This window comes from Oncorhynchus masou, unplaced genomic scaffold (assembly GCF_036934945.1).
Source record: "Oncorhynchus masou masou isolate Uvic2021 unplaced genomic scaffold, UVic_Omas_1.1 unplaced_scaffold_2197, whole genome shotgun sequence".
Lineage (NCBI taxonomy): Eukaryota > Metazoa > Chordata > Actinopteri > Salmoniformes > Salmonidae > Oncorhynchus > Oncorhynchus masou.
The window spans coordinates 14,753-38,120 of NW_027008673.1; the positions used below are offsets into that span (position 1 = coordinate 14,753).

The 23,368-nt window shown below is 47.9% G+C and overlaps 1 protein-coding gene across 3 annotated transcripts; it reads left to right on the forward strand.

The window, feature by feature from the left end:
* The first annotated feature begins 9,529 nt into the window (after positions 1 to 9,529).
* Positions 9,530 to 21,926, forward strand: LOC135533075 (4-hydroxyphenylpyruvate dioxygenase-like protein). 3 transcript variants are annotated; one of them, XM_064960465.1, is made up of 6 exons: positions 9,530 to 10,350; positions 10,786 to 10,952; positions 11,992 to 12,078; positions 18,566 to 18,717; positions 19,798 to 19,934; positions 21,479 to 21,926. In XM_064960465.1, exons 1-6 carry the CDS (start codon positions 9,683 to 9,685, stop codon positions 21,669 to 21,671), a joined length of 1,404 nt encoding a protein of 467 aa, XP_064816537.1. In that variant the 5' UTR covers positions 9,530 to 9,682; the 3' UTR covers positions 21,672 to 21,926. The 3 variants fall into 3 exon arrangements, with proteins under 3 accessions (XP_064816537.1, XP_064816538.1, XP_064816539.1); XM_064960466.1 differs by lacking the exon at positions 21,479 to 21,926 and adding an exon at positions 20,264 to 20,601; XM_064960467.1 differs by lacking the exon at positions 11,992 to 12,078.
* The last annotated feature ends 1,442 nt before the right edge of the window (positions 21,927 to 23,368 follow it).

Consider the following 23,368-nt stretch of genomic DNA (forward strand, 5'->3'; position numbering starts at 1 on the left):
AACGTTTTCCTGGCCCACCACTCCACCCTGGACTTGAACAGCCTCTATGACCAGGTCCACCTCTACAAGGCAGCAGTGCCCATCTTTGCCCGAACTCTAAAGGACATCGCTCTCAAACGTATCCCCAACACTTCACACAGGAGCAACAGATCAATAGACACCCCACCCAGACCAGCGAGACACCCGCCCAGACCTGCAGGACCCCCCCCCCCCGGACCTACACATAGAGGACCCACGCCAAGAGGAATTACATCCAGACCACCGCACACCCAGACACATCCACACCCCTACCCCAACCAATCAACACCCCCCCACGTCAATCATGCCCACACCCCATTTAGGCCCCCTCAGATCAGACCTATGCCACTCCTGCCCACCCCATGCACCCCACCCCCGCAAAGAGGGCCTCAACATGGAAGCCACACATACGCCTAGGTAGTGAGCGGGCAAACAGTCCCAACCCCCACTCTCACACTCGCCCAAGCCAATGGCATGTACCAGATGCTCAGCAGGCTCTGCTCACACTTACTGGCCTGAGGCCAAACCACAACCAACAACATTGGCCACTTTATGGAACAAAAAGCCTTTACTATTTCATCCTGGAATATCCAAGGCCTGAGGTCATCTGCCTTTGGCCTGAAGAGCAGAAACCCGGACTTCACCAAAGAAATCGGTAATACAGACATTGTCATCCTGCAAGAAACCTGGTATAGAGGAGACAGACCCACTGGATGCCCTCTAGGTTACAGAGAGCTGGTGGTCCCATCCACCAAACTACCAGGTGTGAAACAGGGAAGGGACTCGGGGGGTATGCTAATTTGGTATAGAGCAGACCTAACTCACTCCATTAAATTAATCAAAACAGGAACATTCTACATTTGGCTAGAAATTCAAAAGGAAATTATCCTAACAGAGAAAAATGTCCTCCTGTGTGCTACCTATATCCCCCCACTAGAATCCCCATATTTTAATGAAGACAGCTTCTCCATCCTGGAGGGGGAAATCAATCATTTCCAGGCCCAGGGACATGTACTAGTCTGTGGTGACCTAAATGCCAGAACCGGACAAGAACCTGACACCCTCAGCACACAGAGGGACAAACACCTGCCTGAAGGTGACAGCATTCCCTCCCCCGTATGCCCCCCTAGGCACAACTATGACAACATAACCAACAAAAACGGGTCACAACTCCTGCAGCTCTGTCGCACGCTGGGTATGTACATAGTCAATGGTAGGCTTCGAGGGGACTCCTATGGTAGGTACACCTATAGCTCATCTCTTGACAGTAGTACTGTAGACTACTTTATCACTGACCTCAACCCAGAGTCTCTCAGAGCGTTCACAGTCAGCCCACTGACACCCCTATCAGACCACAGCAAAATCACAGTCTACCTAAACAGAGCAATACTCAATCATGAGGCATCAAAGCCAAAGGAACTGAGTAACATTGAGAAATGCTATAGATGGAAGGAATGCAGTTTGGAAACCTACCAAAAAACAATTAGGCAACAACAAATTCAATCCCTTTTAGACAATTTCCTGGGTAAAACGTTCCACTGTAATAGTGAAGGTGTAAACTTGGCAGTAGAAAATCTTAACAGTATATTTGACCTCTCAGCTTCCCTATCAAATCTAAAAATCTCAAATAGAAAACCGAAGAAAATTAACAACAATGACAAATGGTTTGATGAAGAATGCAAAAATCTAAGAAAGAAATTGAGAAACCTGTCCAACCAAAAACATAGAGACCCGGAAAACCTGAGTCTACGCCTTCACTATGGTGAATCACTAAAACAATACAGAAATACACTACGGAAAAAGAAGGAACAGCATGTCAGAAATCAGCTCAATGTAATTGAAGAATCCATAGACTCTAACCACTTCTGGGAAAATTGGAAAACACTAAACAAACAACAACACGAAGAATTATCTATCCAAAATGGAGATGTATGGGTAAACCACTTCTCCAATCTTTTTGGCTCTATAACAAAGAATAAAGAGCAAAAACATATACATGATCAAATACAGATCTTAGAATCAACTATTAAAGACTACCAGAACCCACTGGATTCTCCAATTACTTTGAATGAGTTACAGGACAAAATAAAAACCCTCCAACCCAAAAAGGCCTGTGGTGTTGATGGTATCCTCAATGAAATGATCAAATATACAGACAACAAATTCCAATTGGCTATACTAAAACTCTTTAACATCATCCTTAGCTCTGGCATCTTCCCCAATATTTGGAACCAAGGACTGATCACCCCAATCCACAAAAATGGAGACAAATTTGACCCCAATAACTACCGTGGAATATGCGTCAACAGTAACCTTGGGAAAATCTCTCTGCATTATCATTAACAGCAGACTCGTGCACTTCCTCAATGAAAACAATGTACTGAGCAAATGTCAAATTGGCTTTTTACCAAATTACCGTACAACAGACCATGTATTCACCCTGCACACCCTAATTGACAACCAAACAAACCAAAACAAAGGCAAAGTCTTCTCATGCTTTGTTGATTTCAAAAAAGCCTTCGACTCAATTTGGCATGAGGGTCTGCTATACAAACTGATGGAAAGTGGTGTTGGGGGTAAAACATACGACATCATAAAATCCATGTACACAAACAACAAGTGTGCGATTAAAATTGGCAAAAAACACACAAATTTCTTCACACAGGGTCGTGGGGTTAGACATTACATTTACATTTACATTTAAGTCATTTAGCAGACGCTCTTATCCAGAGCGACTTACAAATTGGTGAATTCACCTTCTGACATCAGTGGAACAGCCACTTTACAATAGTGCATCTAAATCATTTAAGGGGGGGGTGAGAAGGATTGCTTTATCCTATCCTAGGTATTCCTTGAAGAGGTGGGGTTTCAGGTGTCTCCGGAAGGTGGTGATTGACTCCGCTGTCCTGGCGTCGTGAGGGAGTTTGTTCCACCATTGGGGGGCCAGAGCAGCGAACAGTTTTGACTGGGCTGAGCGGGAACTGTACTTCCTCAGTGGTAGGGAGGCGAGCAGGCCAGAGGTGGATGAACGCAGTGCCCTTGTTTGGGTGTAGGGCCTGATCAGAGCCTGGAGGTACTGCGGTGCCGTTCCCCTCACAGCTCCGTAGGCAAGCACCATGGTCTTGTAGCGGATGCGAGCTTCAACTGGAAGCCAGTGGAGAGAGCGGAGGAGCGGGGTGACGTGAGAGAACTTGGGAAGGTTGAACACCAGACGGGCTGCGGCGTTCTGGATGAGTTGTAGGGGTTTAATGGCACAGGCAGGGAGCCCAGCCAACAGCGAGTTGCAGTAATCCAGACGGGAGATGACAAGTGCCTGGATTAGGACCTGCGCCGCTTCCTGTGTGAGGCAGGGGCGTACTCTGCGGATGTTGTAGAGCATGAACCTACAGGAACGGGCCACCGCCTTGATGTTAGTTGAGAACGACAGGGTGTTGTCCAGGATCACGCCAAGGTTCTTAGCGCTCTGGGAGGAGGAAACAATGGAGTTGTCAACCGTGATGGCGAAATCATGGAACGGGCAGTCCTTCCCCGAGAGGAAGAGCAGCTCCGTCTTGCCGAGGTTCAGCTTGAGGTGGTGATCCGTCATCCACACTGATATGTCTGCCAGACATGCAGAGATGCGATTCGCCACCTGGTCATCAGAAGGGGGAAAGGAGAAGATTAATTGTGTGTCGTCTGCATAGCAATGATAGGAGAGACCATGTGAGGTTATGACAGAGCCAAGTGACTTGGTGTATAGCGAGAATAGGAGAGGGCCTAGAACAGAGCCCTGGGGGACACCAGTGGTGAGAGCGCGTGGCGAGGAGACAGATTCTCGCCACGCCACCTGGTAGGAGCGACCTGTCAGGTAGGACGCAATCCAAGCGTGGGCCGCACTGGAGATGCCCAACTCGGAGAGGGTGGAGAGGAGGATCTGATGGTTCACAGTGTCGAAGGCAGCCGATAGGTCTAGAAGGATGAGAGCAGAGGAGAGAGAGTTAGCTTTAGCAGTGCGGAGCGCCTCCGTGATACAGAGAAGAGCAGTCTCAGTTGAATGACTAGTCTTGAAACCTGACTGATTTGGATCAAGAAGGTCATTCTGAGAGAGATAGCGGGAGAGCTGGCCAAGGACGGCACGTTCAAGAGTTTTGGAGAGAAAAGAAAGAAGGGATACTGGTCTGTAGTTGTTGACATCGGAGGGATCGAGTGTAGGTTTTTTCAGAAGGGGTGCAACTCTCGCTCTCTTGAAGACGGAAGGGACGTAGCCAGCGGTCAGGGATGAGTTGATGAGCGAGGTGAGGTAAGGGAGAAGGTCTCCGGAAATGGTCTGGAGAAGAGAGGAGGGGATAGGGTCAAGCGGGCAGGTTGTTGGGTGGCCGGCCGTCACAAGAAGCGAGATTTCATCTGGAGAGAGAGGGGAGAAAGAGGTCAGAGCACAGGGTAGGGCAGTGTGAGCAGAACCAGCGGTGTCGTTTGACTTAGCAAACGAGGATCGGATGTCGTCGACCTTCTTTTCAAAATGGTTGACGAAGTCATCTGCAGAGAGGGAGGAGGGGGGAGGGGGAGGAGGATTCAGGAGGGAGGAGAAGGTGGCAAAGAGCTTCCTAGGGTTAGAGGCAGATGCTTGGAATTTAGAGTGGAAGAAAGTGGCTTTAGCAGCAGAGACAGAGGAGGAAAATGTAGAAAGGAGGGAGTGAAAGGATGCCAGGTCCGCAGGGAGGCGAGTTTTCCTCCATTTCCGCTCGGCTGCCCGGAGCACTGTTCTGTGAGCTCGCAATGAGTCGTCGAGCCACGGAGCGGGAGGGGAGGACCGAGCCGGCCTGGAGGATAGGGGACATAGAGAGTCAAAGGATGCAGAAAGGGAAGAGAGGAGGGTTGAGGAGGCAGAATCAGGAGATAGGTTGGAGAAGGTATGAGCAGAGGGAAGAGATGATAGGATGGAAGAGGAGAGAGTAGCGGGGGAGAGAGAGCGAAGGTTGGGACGGCGCGATACCATCCGAGTAGGGGCAGTGTGGGAAGTGTTGGATGAGAGCGAGAGGGAAAAGGATACAAGGTAGTGGTCGGAGACTTGGAGGGGAGTTGCAATGAGGTTAGTGGAAGAACAGCATCTAGTAAAGATGAGGTCGAGCGTATTGCCTGCCTTGTGAGTAGGGGGAAGGTGAGAGGGTGAGGTCAAAAGAGGAGAGGAGTGGAAAGAAGGAGGCAGAGAGGAATGAGTCAAAGGTAGACGTGGGGAGGTTAAAGTCGCCCAGGACTGTGAGAGGTGAGCCGTCCTCAGGAAAGGAGCTTATCAAGGCATCAAGCTCATTGATGAACTCTCCGAGGGAACCTGGAGGGCGATAAATGATAAGGATGTTAAGCTTGAAAGGGCTGGTAACTGTGACAGCATGGAATTCAAAGGAGGCGATAGACAGATGGGTAAGGGGAGAAAGAGAGAATGACCACTTGGGAGAGATGAGGATCCCGGTGCCACCACCCCGCTGACCAGAAGCTCTCGGGGTGTGCGAGAACACGTGGGCGGACGAAGAGAGAGCAGTAGGAGTAGCAGTGTTGTCTGTGGTGATCCATGTTTCCGTCAGTGCCAAGAAGTCGAGGGACTGGAGGGAGGCATAGGCTGAGATGAACTCTGCCTTGTTGGCCGCAGATCGGCAGTTCCAGAGGCTACCGGAGACCTGGAACTCCACGTGGGTCGTGCGCGCTGGGACCACCAGATTAGGGTGGCCGCGGCCACGCGGTGTGGAGCGTTTGTATGGTCTGTGCAGAGAGGAGAGAACAGGGATAGATAGACACATAGTTGACAGGCTACAGAAGAGGCTACGCTAATGCAAAGGAGATTGGAATGACAAGTGGACTACACTTATCGAATGTTCAGAACGTTAAGCTTACGTAGCAAGAATCTTATTGACTAAAATGATTGAAATGATACAGTACTGCTGGAGTAGGCTAGCTGGCAGTGGCTACGTTGTTGACACTACACTAATCAAGTCGTTCCGTCGAGTGTAATAGTTTCTACAGTGCTGCTATTCGGGGGCTAGCTGGCTAGCTAGCAGTGTTGATTACGTAACGTTACGTTAAAAGAACGACAATAGCTGGCTAGCTAACCTAGAAAATCGCTCCAGACTACACAATTGTCTTAGATACAAAGACGGCTATGTAGCTAGCTAGCTACGATCAAACAAATCAGGGATGCAGCTTAAGCCCCACCCTCTTCAACATATATATCAACGAACTGGCGCGGGCACTAGAAAAGTCTGCAGCACCCGGCCTCACCCTACTAGAATCTGAAGTCAAATGTCTGCTGTTTGCTGATGATCTGGTGCTTCTGTCACCAACCAAGGAGGGCCTACAGCAGCACCTAGATCTTATGCACAGATTCTGTCAGACCTGGGCCCTGACAGTAAATCTCAGTAAGACCAAAATAATGGTGTTCCAAAAAAGGTCCAGTCACCAGGACCACAAATACAAATTCCATCTCGACACTGTTGCCCTAGAGCACACAAAAAACTATACATACCTTGGCCTAAACATCAGCGCCACAGGTAACTTCCACAAAGCTGTGAACGATCTGAGAGACAAGGCAAGAAGGGCATTCTATGCCATCAAAAGGAACATAAATTTCAACATACCAATTAGGATTTGGCTAAAAATACTTGAATCAGTCATAGAGCCCATTGCCCTTTATGGTTGTGAGGTCTGGGGTCCGCTCACCAACCAAGACTTTACAAAATGGGACAAACACCAAATTGAGACTCTGCACGCAGAATTCTGCAAAAATATCCTCCGTGTACAACGTAGAACACCAAATAGTGCATGCAGAGCAGAATTAGGCCGATACCCACTAATTATCAAAATCCAGAAAAGAGCTGTTAAATTCTATAACCACCTAAAAGGAAGCGATTCCCAAACCTTCCACAACAAAGCCATCACCTACAGAGAGATGAACCTGGAGAAGAGTCCCCTAAGCAAGCTGGTCCTGGGGCTCTGTTCACAAACACAAACACACCCTACAGAGCCCCATGACAGCAGCACAATTAGACCCAACCAAATCATGAGAAAACAAAAAGATAATTACTTGACACATTGGAAAGAATTAACAAAAAAACAGAGCAAACTAGAATGCTATTTGGCCCTACACAGAGAGTACACAGCGGCAGAATACCTGACCACTGTGACTGACCCAAAATTAAGGAAAGCTTTGACTATGTACAGACTCAGCGAGCATAGCCTTGCTATTGAGAAAGGCCGCCGTAGGCAGACATGGCTCTCAAGAGAAGACAGGCTATGTGCTCACTGCCCACAAAATGAGGTGGAAACTGAGCTGCACTTCCTAACCTCCTGCCCAATGTATGACCATATTAGAGAGACATATTTCCCTCAGATTACACAGATCCACAAAGAATTCGAAAACAAATCCAATTTTGAAAAACTCCCATATCTACTGGGTGAAATTCCACAGTGTGCCATCAGAGCAGCAAGATTTGTGACCTGTTGCCACGAGAAAAGGGTAACCAGTGAGGAACAAACACCATTGTAAATACAACCCATATCTATGCTTATTTATTTTATCTTGTGTCCTTTCAAATTTGTACCTTGTAAAAACACTGTATATATATATATAATATGACATTTGTAATGTCTTTATTGTTTTGAAACTTCTGTATGTGTGATGTCTACTGTTAATTTTTATTGTTTACCTTACTTGCTTTGGAAATGTTAACACATGTTTCCCATGCCAATAAAGCCCCTTGAATTGAATTGAATTGAATTGAAGGGGAGGACAATTTTACCATTTGCCTACGAATTTACACACTCCTCGACCACTCAAACACTTATCGGTTTCAGGGTCACAGAGGAGAGAGGATGGAGGAGAGAGGACGGAGGAGAGAGGACGGAGGACGGTCTTTTGCCGAAACTAGATAACCCCTAAATCATTTTTCTCAAAGTTGCCATAATGTCACGTGCAACCTAAACATTACAAAACTTTAATTAGATCGTATAATCTTCATGTAATTCGACACTCTCTTCTCGACCTCCCTCCGTATAAAAAAGGGGCTCAACTCGCACGGGCATACAAATCTTCTCGCTTCGCCACTTCCTCTCTGGGAAAATGTCCATATTCTTGCAAGTTAAATTTTTTCTAAAATAACCACTGTGACACTTCAAAATGCTCAGCTGTTTAGCTAAAAGAACCACTGTGACACTTCAAAATGCTCAGCTGTTTAGCTAAATATATATATACAGTGCCTTGCGAAAGTATTCGGCCCCCTTGAACTTTGCGACCTTTTGCCACATTTCAGGCTTCAAACATAAAGATATAAAACTGTATTTTTTTGTGAAGAATCAACAACAAGTGGGACACAATCATGAAGTGGAACGAGCATTCATTATGTAATGTTAGTATAATATTCATTATATAATGTTAGTATAATATGCATTATATAATGTTAGTATAATATTCATTATATAATGTTAGTATAATATGCATTATATAATGTTAGTATAATATTAATATATTAATTATATGTTAGTATGTTCATATAATAGGACACCACTAGAATGATATTAAGTCCAATTGGACAATGCAGCAGTTTAAGAAATACACAACCAACATTTTTAATTTTTCGTAGGTTTTGTTTCCGTCATTAAATCCTTGCGCAAGACAAATGGTCTACATTGGTGGTCAGCTGAACGTGCTGTGGTCAGCATGATACAGGAAGAAGGATGTAGGCAAGATAACTGATGACTAACACGTGTGGGTGCAAAATATAACACATAGACAAATGCATAAGATATATAGAATAGCTGAACACTAAAAACAGACTACATGAAGGGAAGGTGACACAGGTGCTAGGATAGCTGGACATACCAAGGCCAGAGGGATATACAAAGGTGGGGGTCAGTCAAATGACTAACTGATGACCAATAGACATAGTTTGCCAAAGCATAGGGCTGTAAAATAGAGGAATGTATAGTATTTTTAGTATAGCTGGACACGCTAGAAACTGAGGAGACACATAGTCTGCTGATCTTAGATAATACACAAACAAAAGAATGCATTTAGCTAAGTGCAGGAACAAAGCAAAGGTCTTGTCATCATGATAATCTGATGGAAAGCAGGGATAAGCATTATTGAGCTGAACAAGCAGGATGCACGGATTGGAATGTAAAAAATAAATAAAAATAAACTCATTTTACATGTGGGATGGGCTCATATGCGATATGTGGATAAATACTGGAGCCAGGGCTTTGGAAAAGGGGTGGGTCCCGCGGGGCTCTCGGGCTTGTTATACTCTTGTATTAAAAGTCTATAATTGAATTCAAAGTTCTTCATTGTGTCATATTTGAACCAATTTTCTACTACACACGTAAAACATGGGCATGCAGTACATACATTATTGTTAGAACATGGAAAGAGTTCTGCCATCGTTGTAACCAAAAGCAGATACTAAGGGGGAGTAACTTTATTTACATATGTGACGTACACAAATACTATGCATGTATAAAAGCAAAGCCAGCGCTAAGAAGCGGCGGCTATTCCGCGGACCAGCACGGCTTTTAATTACTTGTATTAAAGTCTACATTGAATTCAAAAGTTCTTCTGAGAGTATAATATTTCTATAGACAGTATTATATTTCTGAAACAATTATCTACGACACACACGCGCCAGTCTACCGTCATAACAAGATGGCAGCCTCCTTGAGCCGGTTGCACCACATTTCACTTCACGTTACAAACGTGGATAAAATAGCGTATGAACTTGTTTCTAAATTTAAGTTTAATTTATTTAGTGCGAGGTTGACGGAGAAGTCAAAACAGTTGGCTTTCAGGAAAGGAGCGGCAGTTTTCGTCGTCAATGAAAGACCAATGAATGGAGTAACACTATCGAGCAAGAGCAACATTCAAACCGGGATAAAGAACGACAAGGATCCGAAATGTCTCTACGATGTCAACCCACACTATTCCGTCGACACCGCGTCTAACGTCTGTTTCGAAGTAGAAAATGTGGAAAGATCATTCAAGTCCCTTCGCAACATTGGCTGCGATTTCTTGGTGCCTCCGACAGAGGTGTGTGACGAGAAAGGGATTGTCACCTATTCAGTCGTCAAATCAATCGTGGGAAATGTGAACCACACGCTCATTGACACGAGTAAATACAAGGGGAGTTTCTTACCCGGGTTTCAGGAGGTTGAAAACGTGACGGAAAACGGCACACCGGTGTCTGAGAGTACAGAGGAGTCTTGTCCAGTCACTCATTTTGATCACATCACCTATGCTTGTCCGAGACGGTGCACACCGCAAGTGATGAGCTGGTATGAGAGGCACTTTGGCTTCCACAGGTTCTTCATTGACAGGTTAAGTGGCTTTCAATTATTTATTTTTATTATGATTCAGCAATTTGAAAATAATGAATTGTTAGATGATGATTGATCATGCATCTCAATACAAACGGATGCAGTGAATGTAATATGAATGAAAGTTACTGTAAGTTATTGTGAGTATAGAACATTTGTTTTGGTTGGGCACCAGACCTGTTAGTGCTGTCACGCCACTCTGTGTCATAAGCCAAACATGTGGAATGATAGCACAAACTGGGTTTGGTACCCAGGCTACGCTGTAAGGATAAACCCTATAATTAGGCATTTTTAATACTAATTAAATAGCATGTCTATGGGATTAACATTGAAGACAAATAGATGCTCTTTCTGTAAGTGTTTTTTTTTTCTCCATCTTTTTACAAACGTCCCACCTGGGACAATAAATAAATGGATTCTGTCTGTTTCCCTTAGTAATGAGGATGTGGATGAGGGCTATGTTCTGAACACGGAGGGCATTGGACTGCGTCTCACAGCCATGGAGTACTGGAAATGCAGCCAAACCGGAATCAAGCTTCCCTTCACAGATGACAAACAACCGGACTGCAAGTTTGTCATTGCGGAGTCGCTGCCTGACCAAGGTCATCACTTTCAGAGAGTTATACCGCTCATTTCTTAAAATGTTGTTTTTTTCCGTGCTTCCTCAAATCCTCTCTCTTCCTCTTTCTCACCTGTTTTGGAAGAGAAGGTCAAAGGTCCCTCATCTTTTAATAGGATTTGAGGAGGTTAGGAGTAGAGGTTGACACGGGAATGAACATTCAGTCCTGTCAACAAAAATATTTCCCCCAGAACTGTCCTGATCCGGCAACAGTTCTATAACCCCAGAACTGTCCTGATTCGGCAACAGTTCTATAGCCCCAGAACTGTCCTGATCCGGCAACAGTTCTCTAACCCCAGAACTGTCCTGATCCGGCAACAGTTCTATAACCCCAGAACTGTCCTGATCCGGCAACAGTTCTATAACCCCAGAACTGTCCTGATCCGGCAACAGTTCTATAACCCCAGAACTGTCCTGATCCGGCAACAGTTCTATAACCCCAGAACTGTCCTGATCCGGCAACAGTTCTATAACCCCAGAACTGTCCTGATCCGGCAACAGTTCTATAACCCCAGAACTGTCCTGACCCGGCAACAGTTCTATAACCCCAGAACTGTCCTGATCCGGCAACAGTTCTATAACCCCAGAACTGTCCTGATCCGGCAACAGTTCTCTAACCCCAGAACTGTCCTGATCCGGCAACAGTTCTATAGCCCCAGAACTGTCCTGATCCGGCAACAGTTCTATAGCCCCAGAACTGTCCTGATCCGGCAACAGTTCTATAACCCCAGAACTGTCCTGATCCGGCAACAGTTCTCTAACCCCAGAACTGTCCTGATCCGGCAACAGTTCTCTAACCCCAGAACTGTCCTGATCCGGCAACAGTTCTATAACCCCAGAACTGTCCTGATCCGGCAACAGTTCTATAGCCCCAGAACTGTCCTGTCCCTTCCTGATTAAAGTCCATCCCGTGCGCAGAAATATGTAGGCTATTATGTTTAAGGACTATTACAAATAATGTAATATTGCGACTGTGATATGTGGTTGTATTGTCTAATTGTAGTTAAATGTTCTGACTGTAGGTGTAACAGTGTTGCTTCCGTCCCACTCATCGCTCCTACCTGGACTCGAACCAGGGACCCTCTGCACACATCGACAGTACAGCACAAGTCGATCTATTTTTGTTTCATTCTTCATCTAAAATGTCACGGGGGTTTAGCTATGCTGCTTCAGGCTGCTTGATGGTAAAGTTGTTGGGGGGTTTAGCTATGCTGCTTGGGCTTGATGGTAAAGTTGTTGGGGGTTTAGCTATGCTGCTTCAGGCTGCTTGATGGTAAAGTTGTTGGGGGTTAAGCTATGCTGCTTCAGGCTGCTTGATGGTAAAGTTGTTGGGGGTTTAGATCTGCTGCTTCAGGCTGCTTGGGCTTGATGGTAAGGTTGTTGGGGGTTGAGCTATGCTGCTTGGGATTGATGGTAAAGTTGTTGGGGGTTTAGCTATGCTGCTTGATGGTAAAGTTGTTGGTGTTTAGCTATGCTGCTTCAGGCTGCTTGATGGTAAAGTTGTTGGGGGGTTTAGCTATGTTGCTTCAGGCTGCTTTGGCTTGATGGTAAAGTTGTTGGGGGTTTAGCTATGCTGCTTCAGGCTGCTTGATGGTAAAGATGTTGGGGGTTTAGCTATGCTGCTTCAGGCTGCTTGGGCTTGATGGTAAAGTTGTTGGGGGTTTAGCTATGCTGCTTCAGGCTGCTTGATGGTAAAGATGTTGGGGGTTTAGCTACGCTGCTTCAGGCTGCTTGATGGTAAAGATGTTGGGGGTTTAGCTATGCTGCTTCAGGCTGCTTGATGGTAAAGTTGTTGGTGGTTTAGCTATGCTGCTTGGGCTTGATGGTAAAGTTGTTGGGGGTTTAGCTATGCTGCTTCAGGCTGCTTGATGGTAAAGTTGTTGGGGGTTTAGCTATGCTGTTTGATGGTAAAGTTGTTGGGGGTTTAGCTATGCTGCTTCAGGCTGCTTGATGGTAAAGTTGTTGGGGGTTTAGCTATGCTGCTTGGGCTTGATGGTAAAGTTGTTGGGGGTTTAGCTATGCTGCTTCAGGCTGCTTGATGGTAAAGTTGTTGGGGGTTTAGCTCTGCTGCTTCAGGCTGCTTGGGCTTGATGGTAAGGTTGTTGGGGGTTTAGCTATGCTGCTTGGGCTTGATGGTAAAGTTGTTGGGGGTTAAGCTATGCTGCTTCAGGCTGCTTGATGGTAAAGTTGTTGGGGGTTTAGCTCTGCTGCTTCAGGCTGCTTGGGCTTGATGGTAAGGTTGTTGGGGGTTTAGCTATGCTGCTTAGGCTTGATGGTAAAGTTGTTGGGGGTTAAGCTATGCTGCTTGATGGTAAAGTTGTTGGGGGTTTAGCTCTGCTGCTTCAGGCTGCTTGGGCTTGATGGTAAAGTTGTTGGGGGGTTTAGCTATGCTGCTTGGGCTTGATGGTAAAGTTGTTGGGGGTTTAGCTATGCTGCTTCAGGCTGCTTGGGCTTGATGGTAAAGTTGTTGGGGGTTTAGCTATGCTGCTTGGGCTTGATGGTAAAGTTGTTGGGGGTTTAGCTATGCTGCTTCAGGCTGCTTGATGGTAAAGATGTTGGGGGTTTAACTATGCTGCTTCAGGCTGCTTGATGGTAAAGTTGTTGGGGGTTTAGCTATGCTGCTTCAGGCTGCTTGGGCTTGATGGTAAGGTTGTTGGGGGTTAAGCTATGCTGCTTCAGGCTGCTTGATGGTAAAGTTGTTGGGGGTTTAGCTATGCTGCTTCAGGCTGCTTGGGCTTGATGGTAAAGTTGTTGGGGGGTTTAGCTATGAGGCTTCAGGCTGCTTGATGGTAAAGTTGTTGGGGGTTTAGCTATGCTGCTTCAGGCTGCTTGGGCTTGATGGTAAAGTTGTTGGGGGTTTAGCTATGCTGCTTCAGGCTGCTTGATGGTAGTCTAGCCAGGGTACTGTAGGAGGGAGGGGCTGTTAGATGAAGACATGCTAGTCTAGCCAGGGTACTGTAGGAGGGAGGGGCTGTTAGATGAAGACCTGCTAGTCTAGCCAGGGTACTGTAGGAGGGAGGGGCTGTTAGATGAAGACATGCTAGTCTAGCCAGGGTACTGTAGGAGGGAGGGGCTGTTAGATGAAGACATGCAGCCAGGGTACTGTAGGAGGGAGGGGCTGTTACATGAAGACATGCTAGTCTAGCCAGGGTACTGTAGGAGGGAGGGGCTGTTAGATGAAGACATGCAGCCAGGGTACTGTAGGAGGGAGGGGCTGTTAGATGAAGACATGCTTGCCTAGCCAGGGTACTGTAAGAGGGAGGGGCTGTTAGATGAAGACATGCTAGTCTAGCCAGGGTACTGTAGGAGGGAGGGGCTGTTAGATGAAGACATGCTAGCCAGGGTACTGTAGGAGGGAGGGGCTGTTAGATGAAGACATGCTAGCCAGGGTACTGTAGGAGGGAGGGGCTGTTAGATGAAGACATGCTAGCCTAGCCAGGGTACTGTAGGAGGGAGGGGCTGTTAGATGAAGACATGCTAGTCTAGCCAGGGTACTGTAGGAGGGAGGGGCTGTTAGATGAAGACATGCTAGTCTAGCCAGGGTACTGTAGGAGGGAGGGGCTGTTAGATGAAGACATGCTAGCCAGGGTACTGTAAGAGGGAGGGGCTGTTAGATGAAGACATGCTAGTCTAGCCAGGGTACTGTAGGAGGGAGGGGCTGTTAGATGAAGACATGCTAGCCAGGGTACTGTAGGAGGGAGGGGCTGTTAGATGAAGACATGCTAGCCAGGGTACTGTAGGAGGGAGGGGCTGTTAGATGAAGACATGCTAGTCTAGCCAGGGTACTGTAGGGGGGAGGGGCTGTTAGATGAAGACATGCAGCCAGGGTACTGTAGGAGGGAGGGGCTGTTAGATGAAGACATGCTAGTCTAGCCAGGGTACTGTAGGAGGGAGGGGCTGTTAGATGAAGACATGCTAGTCTAGCCAGGGTACTGTAGGAGGGAGGGGCTGTTAGATGAAGACATGCCAGCCAGGGTACTGTAGGAGGGAGGGGCTGTTAGATGAAGACATGCCAGCCAGGGTACTGTAGGAGGGAGGGGCTGTTAGATGAAGACATGCTAGTCGAGCCAGGGTACTGTAGGAGGGAGGGGCTGTTAGATGAAGACATGCTAGCCTAGCCAGGGTACTGTAGGAGGGAGGGGCTGTTAGATGAAGACATGCCAGCCAGGGTACTGTAGGAGGGAGGGGCTGTTAGATGAAGACATGCTAGCCTAGCCAGGGTACTGTAGGAGGGAGGGGCTGTTAGATGAAGACATGCCAGCCAAGGTACTGTAGGAGGGAGGGGCTGTTAGATGAAGACATGCTAGCCTAGCCAGGGTACTGTAGGAGGGAGGGGCTGTTAGATGAAGACATGCTAGCCTAGCCAGGGTACTGTAGGAGGGAGGGGCTGTTAGATGAAGACATGCTAGTCTAGCCAGGGTACTGTAGGAGGGAGGGGCTGTTAGATGAAGACATGCTAGTCTAGCCAGGGTACTGTAGGAGGGAGGGGCTGTTAGATGAAGACATGCAGCCAGGGTACTGTAGGAGGGAGGGGCTGTTAGATGAAGACATGCTAGTCTAGCCAGGGTACTGTAGGAGGGAGGGGCTGTTAGATGAAGACATGCTAGCCTAGCCAGGGTACTGTAGGAGGGAGGGGCTGTTAGATGAAGACATGCTAGCCTAGCCAGGGTACTGTAGGAGGGAGGGGCTGTTAGATGAAGACATGCTAGTCTAGCCAGGGTACTGTAGGAGGGAGGGGCTGTTAGATGAAGACATGCAAGCCTAGCCAAGGTACTGTAGGAGGGAGGGGCTGTTAGATGAAGACATGCTAGCCTAGCCAGGGTACTGTAGGAGGGAGGGGCTGTTAGATGAAGACATGCTAGTCTAGCCAGGGTACTGTAGGAGGGAGGGGCTGTTAGATGAAGACATGCTAGTCTAGCCAGGGTACTGTAGGAGGGAGGGGCTGTTAGATGAAGACATGCTAGCCTAGCCAGGGTACTGTAGGAGGGAGGGGCTGTTAGATGAAGACATGCTAGCCTAGCCAGGGTACTGTAGGAGGGAGGGGCTTTTAGATGAAGACATGCTAGTCGAGCCAGGGTACTGTAGGAGGGAGGGGCTGTTAGATGAAGACATGCCAGCCAGGGTACTGTAGGAGGGAGGGGCTGTTAGATGAAGACATGCTAGCCAGGGTACTGTAGGAGGGAGGGGCTGTTAGATGAAGACATGCTAGCCAGGGTACTGTAAGAGGGAGGGGCTGTTAGATGAAGACATGCTAGTCTAGCCAGGGTACTGTAGGAGGGAGGGGCTGTTAGATGAAGACATGCTAGCCAGGGTACTGTAGGAGGGAGGGGCTGTTAGATGAAGACATGCTAGTCTAGCCAGGGTACTGTAGGGGGAGGGGCTGTTAGATGAAGACATGCAGCCAGGGTACTGTAGGAGGGAGGGGCTGTTAGATGAAGACATGCTAGTCTAGCCAGGGTACTGTAGGAGGGAGGGGCTGTTAGATGAAGACATGCTAGTCTAGCCAGGGTACTGTAGGAGGGAGGGGCTGTTAGATGAAGACATGCCAGCCAGGGTACTGTAGGAGGGAGGGGCTGTTAGATGAAGACATGCCAGCCAGGGTACTGTAGGAGGGAGGGGCTGTTAGATGAAGACATGCTAGTCTAGCCAGGGTACTGTAGGAGGGAGGGGCTGTTAGATGAAGACATGCTAGTCTAGCCAGGGTACTGTAGGAGGGAGGGGCTGTTAGATGAAGACATGCTAGCCAGGGTACTGTAGGAGGGAGGGGCTGTTAGATGAAGACATGCTAGTCTAGCCAGGGTACTGTAGGAGGGAGGGGCTGTTAGATGAAGACATGCTAGTCTAGCCAGGGTACTGTAGGAGGGAGGGGCTGTTAGATGAAGACATGCTAGCCTAGCCAGGGTACTGTAGGAGGGAGGGGCTGTTAGATGAAGACATGCTAGCCTAGCCAGGGTACTGTAGGAGGGAGGGGCTGTTAGATGAAGACATGCTAGCCTAGCCAGGGTACTGTAGGAGGGAGGGGCTGTTAGATGAAGACATGCTAGTCTAGCCAGGGTACTGTAGGAGGGAGGGGCTGTTAGATGAAGACATGCTAGTCTAGCCAGGGTACTGTAGGAGGGAGGGGCTGTTAGATGAAGACATGCTAGTCGAGCCAGGGTACTGTAGGAGGGAGGGGCTGTTAGATAAAGACATGCCAGCCAGGGTACTGTAGGAGGAAGTGTCTGTTGTTAGATGAAGACATGCTAGCCAGGGTACTGTAGGAGGGAGGGGCTGTTCGATGAAGACATGCTAGCCAAGCCAGGGTACTGTAGGGGGGAGGGGCTGTTAGATGAAGACATGCTAGCCAGGGTACTGTAGGAGGGAGGGGCTGTTAGATGAAGACATGCTAGCCTAGCCAGGGTACTGTAGGAGGGAGGGGCTGTTAGATGAAGACATGCTAGTCTAGCCAGGGTACTGTAGGAGGGAGGGGCTGTTAGATGAAGACATGCTAGCCTAGCCAGGGTACTGTAGGAGGGAGGTGCTGTTAGATGAAGACATGCTAGTCTAGCCAGGGTACTGTAGGAGGGAGGGGCTGTTAGATGAAGACATGCTAGCCAGGGTACTGTAGGAGGGAGGGGCTGTTAGATGAAGACATGCTAGTCCAGCCAGGGTACTGTAGGAGGGAGGGGCTGTTAGATGAAGACATGCTAGCCTAGCCAGGGTACTGTAGGAGGGAGGGGCTGTTAGATGAAGACATGCTAGTCTAGCCAGGGTACTGTAGGAGGGAGGGGCTGTTAGATGAAGACATGCCAGCCAGGGTACTGTAGGAGGGAGGGGCTGTTAGATGAAGACATGCTAGTCTAGCCAGGGTACTGTAGGAGGGAGGGGCTGTTAGATGAAGACATGCTAGTCTAGCCAGGGTACTGTAGGAGGGAGGGGCTGTTAGATGAAGACATGCCAGCCAGGGTACTTTTGGAGGGAGGGGCTGTTAGATGAAGACATGCTAGTCAGGGTACTGTAGGAGGGAGGGGCTGTTAGATGAAGACATGCTAGTCAGGGTACTGTAGGAGGGAGGGGCTGTTAGATGAAGACATGCTAGTCTAGCCAGGGTACTGTAGGAGGGAGGGGCTGTTAGATGAAGACATGCTAGCCAGGGTACTGTAGGAGGGAGGGGCTGTTAGATGAAGACATGCTAGTCTAGCCAGGGTACTGTAGGAGGGAGGGGCTGTTAGATGAAGACATGCTAGTCTAGCCAGGGTACTGTAGGAGGGAGGGGCTGTTAGATGAAGACATGCTAGCCTAGCCAGGGTACTGTAGGAGGGAGGGGCTGTTAGATGAAGACATGCTAGTCGAGCCAGGGTACTGTAGGAGGGAGGGGCTGTTAGATGAAGACATGCTAGTCTAGCCAGGGTACTGTAGGAGGGAGGGGCTGTTAGATGAAGACATGCTGCGGGTGTCCTGTTTCCGATGTCAACCTCTAGTTAGGAGAGACGATGTGAGGAATAGATGGATTGAAAGAGCCAATGCATTTACCCATGACCAATTTTCATTATAATGAATTACCACCTGCCGAGACCTGAATGGTGTCTATCTCGGTCTGGATGGTGTCTGTTTCAGGCAGTAACCAGGTGGACACCTTTCTGGAGCAGCACGGAGGCCCAGGGATCCAGCACATTGGATTGTACACACAGGACATCGTGTCCACAGCACAGACCATGGGCCGGGCCGGAGTCCACTTCTTCTCTCCTCCTCCTGCCTACTACACCGAGGTTAGTCTCACTCCGTCACCATGGCACCCAATGGCTCATCCCAAATGGAACCCCAAGAGGATTTGATTGGTATAAGCAATATGGTGAAACTTCCACTTAGCCTATCAGAGAGCAGGGTGGAGCTACTACCATATTGATTGCACCTAATAATTATACATTTATTTAGCTTTTTATAGCACTTTTCATAATCTACAATCTCCTTCACGCATGTCCGTCTTTCTCTCACTCATGTCCATCCGTCTGTCTCTCACGCATGTCCGTCCGTCTCTCACTTGTGACTGAAACAGGTGTGTGAGATGCCCCAATGCATTGTGGTTCCAGTACATGGATCATTCAAAGGAACCCAAACAGTCCTCTGTAGCTCTACATGCATCTACAGGAAGTTGTTTTCTGGAAGTAGGAAGTTGTAGCGTGTGCTCATTGACCCCCGTGTCTGTCCTGTGGCAGGAAGTCTAACGTTACATCTACTACCACTGTGCCCTTTGACCCCTGTGTCTGTCCTGTGGCAGGACGTACCACTGTGCTCGTTGTAGCGTGATTGAACACTGTTGGTGTTGTTGGTGGATATCCTCTCCACTACGTTGAGGACGTGTCCCAGGACTTACAGCTCCTTGGGAGACACCCAGTGTCCTTTTACTGACTGAGGCTCCTTACGTCTACTACCACTGTGCCCTTTGACCCCTGTGTCTGTCCTGTGGCAGGACGTACCACTGTGCTCGTTGTAGCGTGATTGAACACTGTTGGTGTTGTTGGTGGATATCCTCTCCACTACGTTGAGGACGTGTCCCAGGACTTACAGCTCCTTGGGAGACACCCAGTGTCCTTTTACTGACTGAGGCTCCTTACGTCTACTACCACTGTGCTCATTGACCCCTGTGTCTGTCCTGTGGCAGGAAGTCTAACGTTACGTCTACTACCACTGTGCTCATTGACCCCCGTGTCTGTCCTGTGGCAGGAAGTCTAACGTTACGTCTACTACCACTGTGCTCATTGACCCCCGTGTCTGTCCTGTGGCAGGAAGTCTAACGTTACGTCTACTACCACTGTGCTCATTGACCCCCGTGTCTTGTCCTGTGGCAGGTGGGTAAGCAGCAGGAGATAGAGGACGCAGGTTACGACCCCCAGATGCTGTCTCAGCACAGCATCCTCCTGGACACAGACCTGCGCCAGGTCCAGACTGACCCCTCCTGTCAGACTACGGACACGCAGAAGAAAAGGTACCAGATTCATTAGCCTGTAGGTATCAAATGCTCCTTAAAGACTGTCGTGGGTTTTCAATATAGTACTTTATTTCAGCTCTGGTGAGAACGCAGTATGTCTACTGCTCTGCTTCATCACAACAGAGTGTGGAGGTCAGAGTGTGGAGGCCAGAGTGTAGAGGTCAGAGTGTGGAGACCGGTCAGTCGGAGTATAAATGTTTTCTAATGATGATCAGAAACCACCTTCAAGGAAGTGAGACACCCAGTGTCCTTTTACTGACTGACTGAGGTCGAAGCTACCCAATATATCTAACCTATGTTTTCCTCTCTTCTCATTCCCTCAACAGATACCTGCTCCAGGTGTTCACCAAGCCCATCTTCTCATTCCCTCTAAACAGATACCTGCTCCAGGCGTTCACCCAGCCCATCTTCTCATTCCCAGAATCCTGCTCCAGGTGTTCACCAAGCCCATCTTCTCATTCCCTCTAAACAGATACCTGCTCCAGGTGTTCACCAAGCCCATCTTCTCATTCCCTCTAAACAGATACCTGTTCCAGGCGTTCACCAAGCCCATCTTCTCATTCCCTCTAAACAGATACCTGCTCCAGGCGTTCACCAAGCCCATCTTCTCATTCCCTCTAAACAGATACCTGCTCCAGGTGTTCACCAAGCCCATCTTCTCATTCCCTCTAAACAGATACCTGCTCCAGGTGTTCACCAAGCCCATCTTCTCATTCCCTCTAAACAGATACCTGCTCCAGGTGTTCACCAAGCCCATCTTCTCATTCCCTCTAAACAGATACCTGCTCCAGGTGTTCACCAAGCCCATCTTCTCATTCCCTCTAAACAGATACCTGCTCCAGGTGTTCACCAAGCCCATCTTCTCATTCCCTCTAAACAGATACCTGCTCCAGGCGTTCACCAAGCCCATCTTCTCATTCCCTCTAAACAGATACCTGCTCCAGGCGTTCACCAAGCCCATCTTCTCATTCCCTCTAAACAGATACCTGTTCCAGGTGTTCACCCAGCCCATCTTCTCATTCCCTCTAAACAGATACCTGCTCCAGGCGTTCACCAAGCCCATCTTCTCATTCCCTCTAAACAGATACCTGCTCCAGGCGTTCACCAAGCCCATCTTCTCATTTCCTCAACAGATACCTGTTCCAGGCGTTCACCAAGCCCATCTTCTCATTCCCTCTAAACAGATACCTGCTCCAGGTGTTCACCAAGCCCATCTTCTCATTCCCTCTAAACAGATACCTGCTCCAGGTGTTCACCAAGCCCATCTTCTCATTCCCTCTAAACAGATACCTGCTCCAGGTGTTCACCAAGCCCATCTTCTCATTCCCTCTAAACAGATACCTGCTCCAGGCGTTCACCAAGCCCATCTTCTCATTCCCTCTAAACAGATACCTGCTCCAGGCGTTCACCAAGCCCATCTTCTCATTCCCTCTAAACAGATACCTGCTCCAGGTGTTCACCCAGCCCATCTTCTCATTCCCTCTAAACAGATACCTGCTCCAGGTGTTCACCAAGCCCATCTTCTCATTCCCTCTAAACAGATACCTGCTCCAGGTGTTCACCAAGCCCATCTTCTCAGAGGACACCTTCTTCCTGGAGCTAATCGAGAGGAGAGGTGCGTCAGGGTTCGGAGAGGGGAACATCAAAGCTCTGTGGAGGTCTGTCCAGGCATACATGGACACAGAGAGGGCAAAGACTGAGGCACAAGGAGAGAACACGACTCCCAGAACATAACCCCAGAACCGAAGCACTGCCACAGCGCCTAACATTTTACAGCGAACACTGCAGCGAACTCCTTCCTCCGCTACTCTTTCGTCTGTGTGAGGCTGAAATACACGGAGTTTCCCGGGGAAGCTGTGGCTCGCCGAGGAAGCTGTGGCTCGCCGCGGAAGCTGTGGCTCGCCGGGGAAGCATTGAATGATTGTGTTCATGAGTCTGTTATTAAATGTGTATGTTTTAATGATTTTTCATTAAACCATGTATGACTAATATTTTTATGGCCTCTATAAATGAATTCATGTGGGCAGAATATCATGCCTCAAGGCAACAGTTCCGGTCAGAAGTTGAGTTTTCTTTAGTTTTACTATTTTCTACGTTGTAGAGTAATAGTGAAGACATCACAACTATATAAAATAACACATATGGAATCATGTAGTAAACAAATAAGTGTTAAACACATGTAAATATATTTTAGATTCTTCAAAGTAGCCTCCATTTGCTTTTACAGTTTTCCACACTCTTGGCGTTCACTCAACCAGCTTCATGAGGATCTCTTGTCCAATCGTCTTGAAGGAGGTCTTTGGTGGTGGAAAACCAGCTAGTTGCTGCTCCCATTCTCATTTCACCTCTTCGCTGCTGTCGTTGCAATGCCTCAGTGAACTTCCAACCGGTGGGTTATAGGGCTGTTACGGTGACCAAATTACCTCCACAACGGCGGTCAAGTTCAACGTGACCGTTTAGCTGATGGTCATTAGTAGCCTACCAAACTTGCTAACTGTGATACTCAGCATTCTGTCTCTAATCTCTCTGACATCAATGCAAATGTTGTGGAAAATCTAATCAAACATTAAAGTTTGTGTTGCGCAACATTTTCATAGGCTATGCAATTGCGTGAGAACAGAGTGATGGCCTCTACTAAAAAGAGGAGGATCCCATCAGCTTTCTATAGGCTCGGCCTACTATATTTATTCCTCAACTTCCCTAATATTAAGCACATTGCTTCTCTTTATAACAGGAGCATTGCCTACCTGGCTGGCATGAAAATGAACCACGGGAAAGCATCCTCCATTTGCTATTGAAGTGCTTAGATGACATGTATTTTTTCCTTTGCTCCTGTTCTGAGACAGGTGAATGATAATGGTCCGTTCTAAATCAAAACTAATTTCACATGGTCATGGCTCACATCAACAACATCAAGCCGGAAACCCGAGACCCACTCCAATCCGCATACCGCCACAACAGATCCACACGGATGACGCAATCTCAATCGCACGCCACACTGCCCTTGCTTCAGGTCCTGAGCTACATTTAGTTTTGGGTATGTCACTGTAGGCAAAAATCGAATCCATAAAGGGTACGATCCTTGGGTAAGCTAATACCTGTTGTATTTGGCGCATGTGACAAATAACATTTGATTTGAGAGTGCAGACACAACAGGGAAAGTATTTTAACTTAAAAAATTATACTATCATTTTATCTAGTTACCCAGAGTCCGATGAACTCATGGATTCCATTTTTCTGTATTTACATGAAGGAAGCTACAGGTAGTTTCGCTCTCCGATGTTCACAAGCCTTACAGCAATGACAGGAAGTCAACCGGGACAGAGACACAACAAGGACAGGAAGTCAACCGGGACAGAGACACTACAAGGACAGGAAGTCAACCGGGACAGAGACACAACAAGGACAGGAAGTCTACCGGGACAGAGACA

Bases quoted from the DNA above. Each gene is read 5' to 3' on its own strand.
- LOC135533075 (XM_064960465.1), top strand. From the start codon at position 9,683: ATGGCAGCCTCCTTGAGCCGGTTGCACCACATTTCACTTCACGTTACA. The intron at 10,351-10,785 runs GTTAAGTGGCTT...TGTTTCCCTTAG, and splicing joins CACAGGTTCTTCATTGACAG to TAATGAGGATGTGGATGAGG. The intron at 10,953-11,991 runs GTCATCACTTTC...TTCTGACTGTAG, and splicing joins GGAGTCGCTGCCTGACCAAG to GTGTAACAGTGTTGCTTCCG.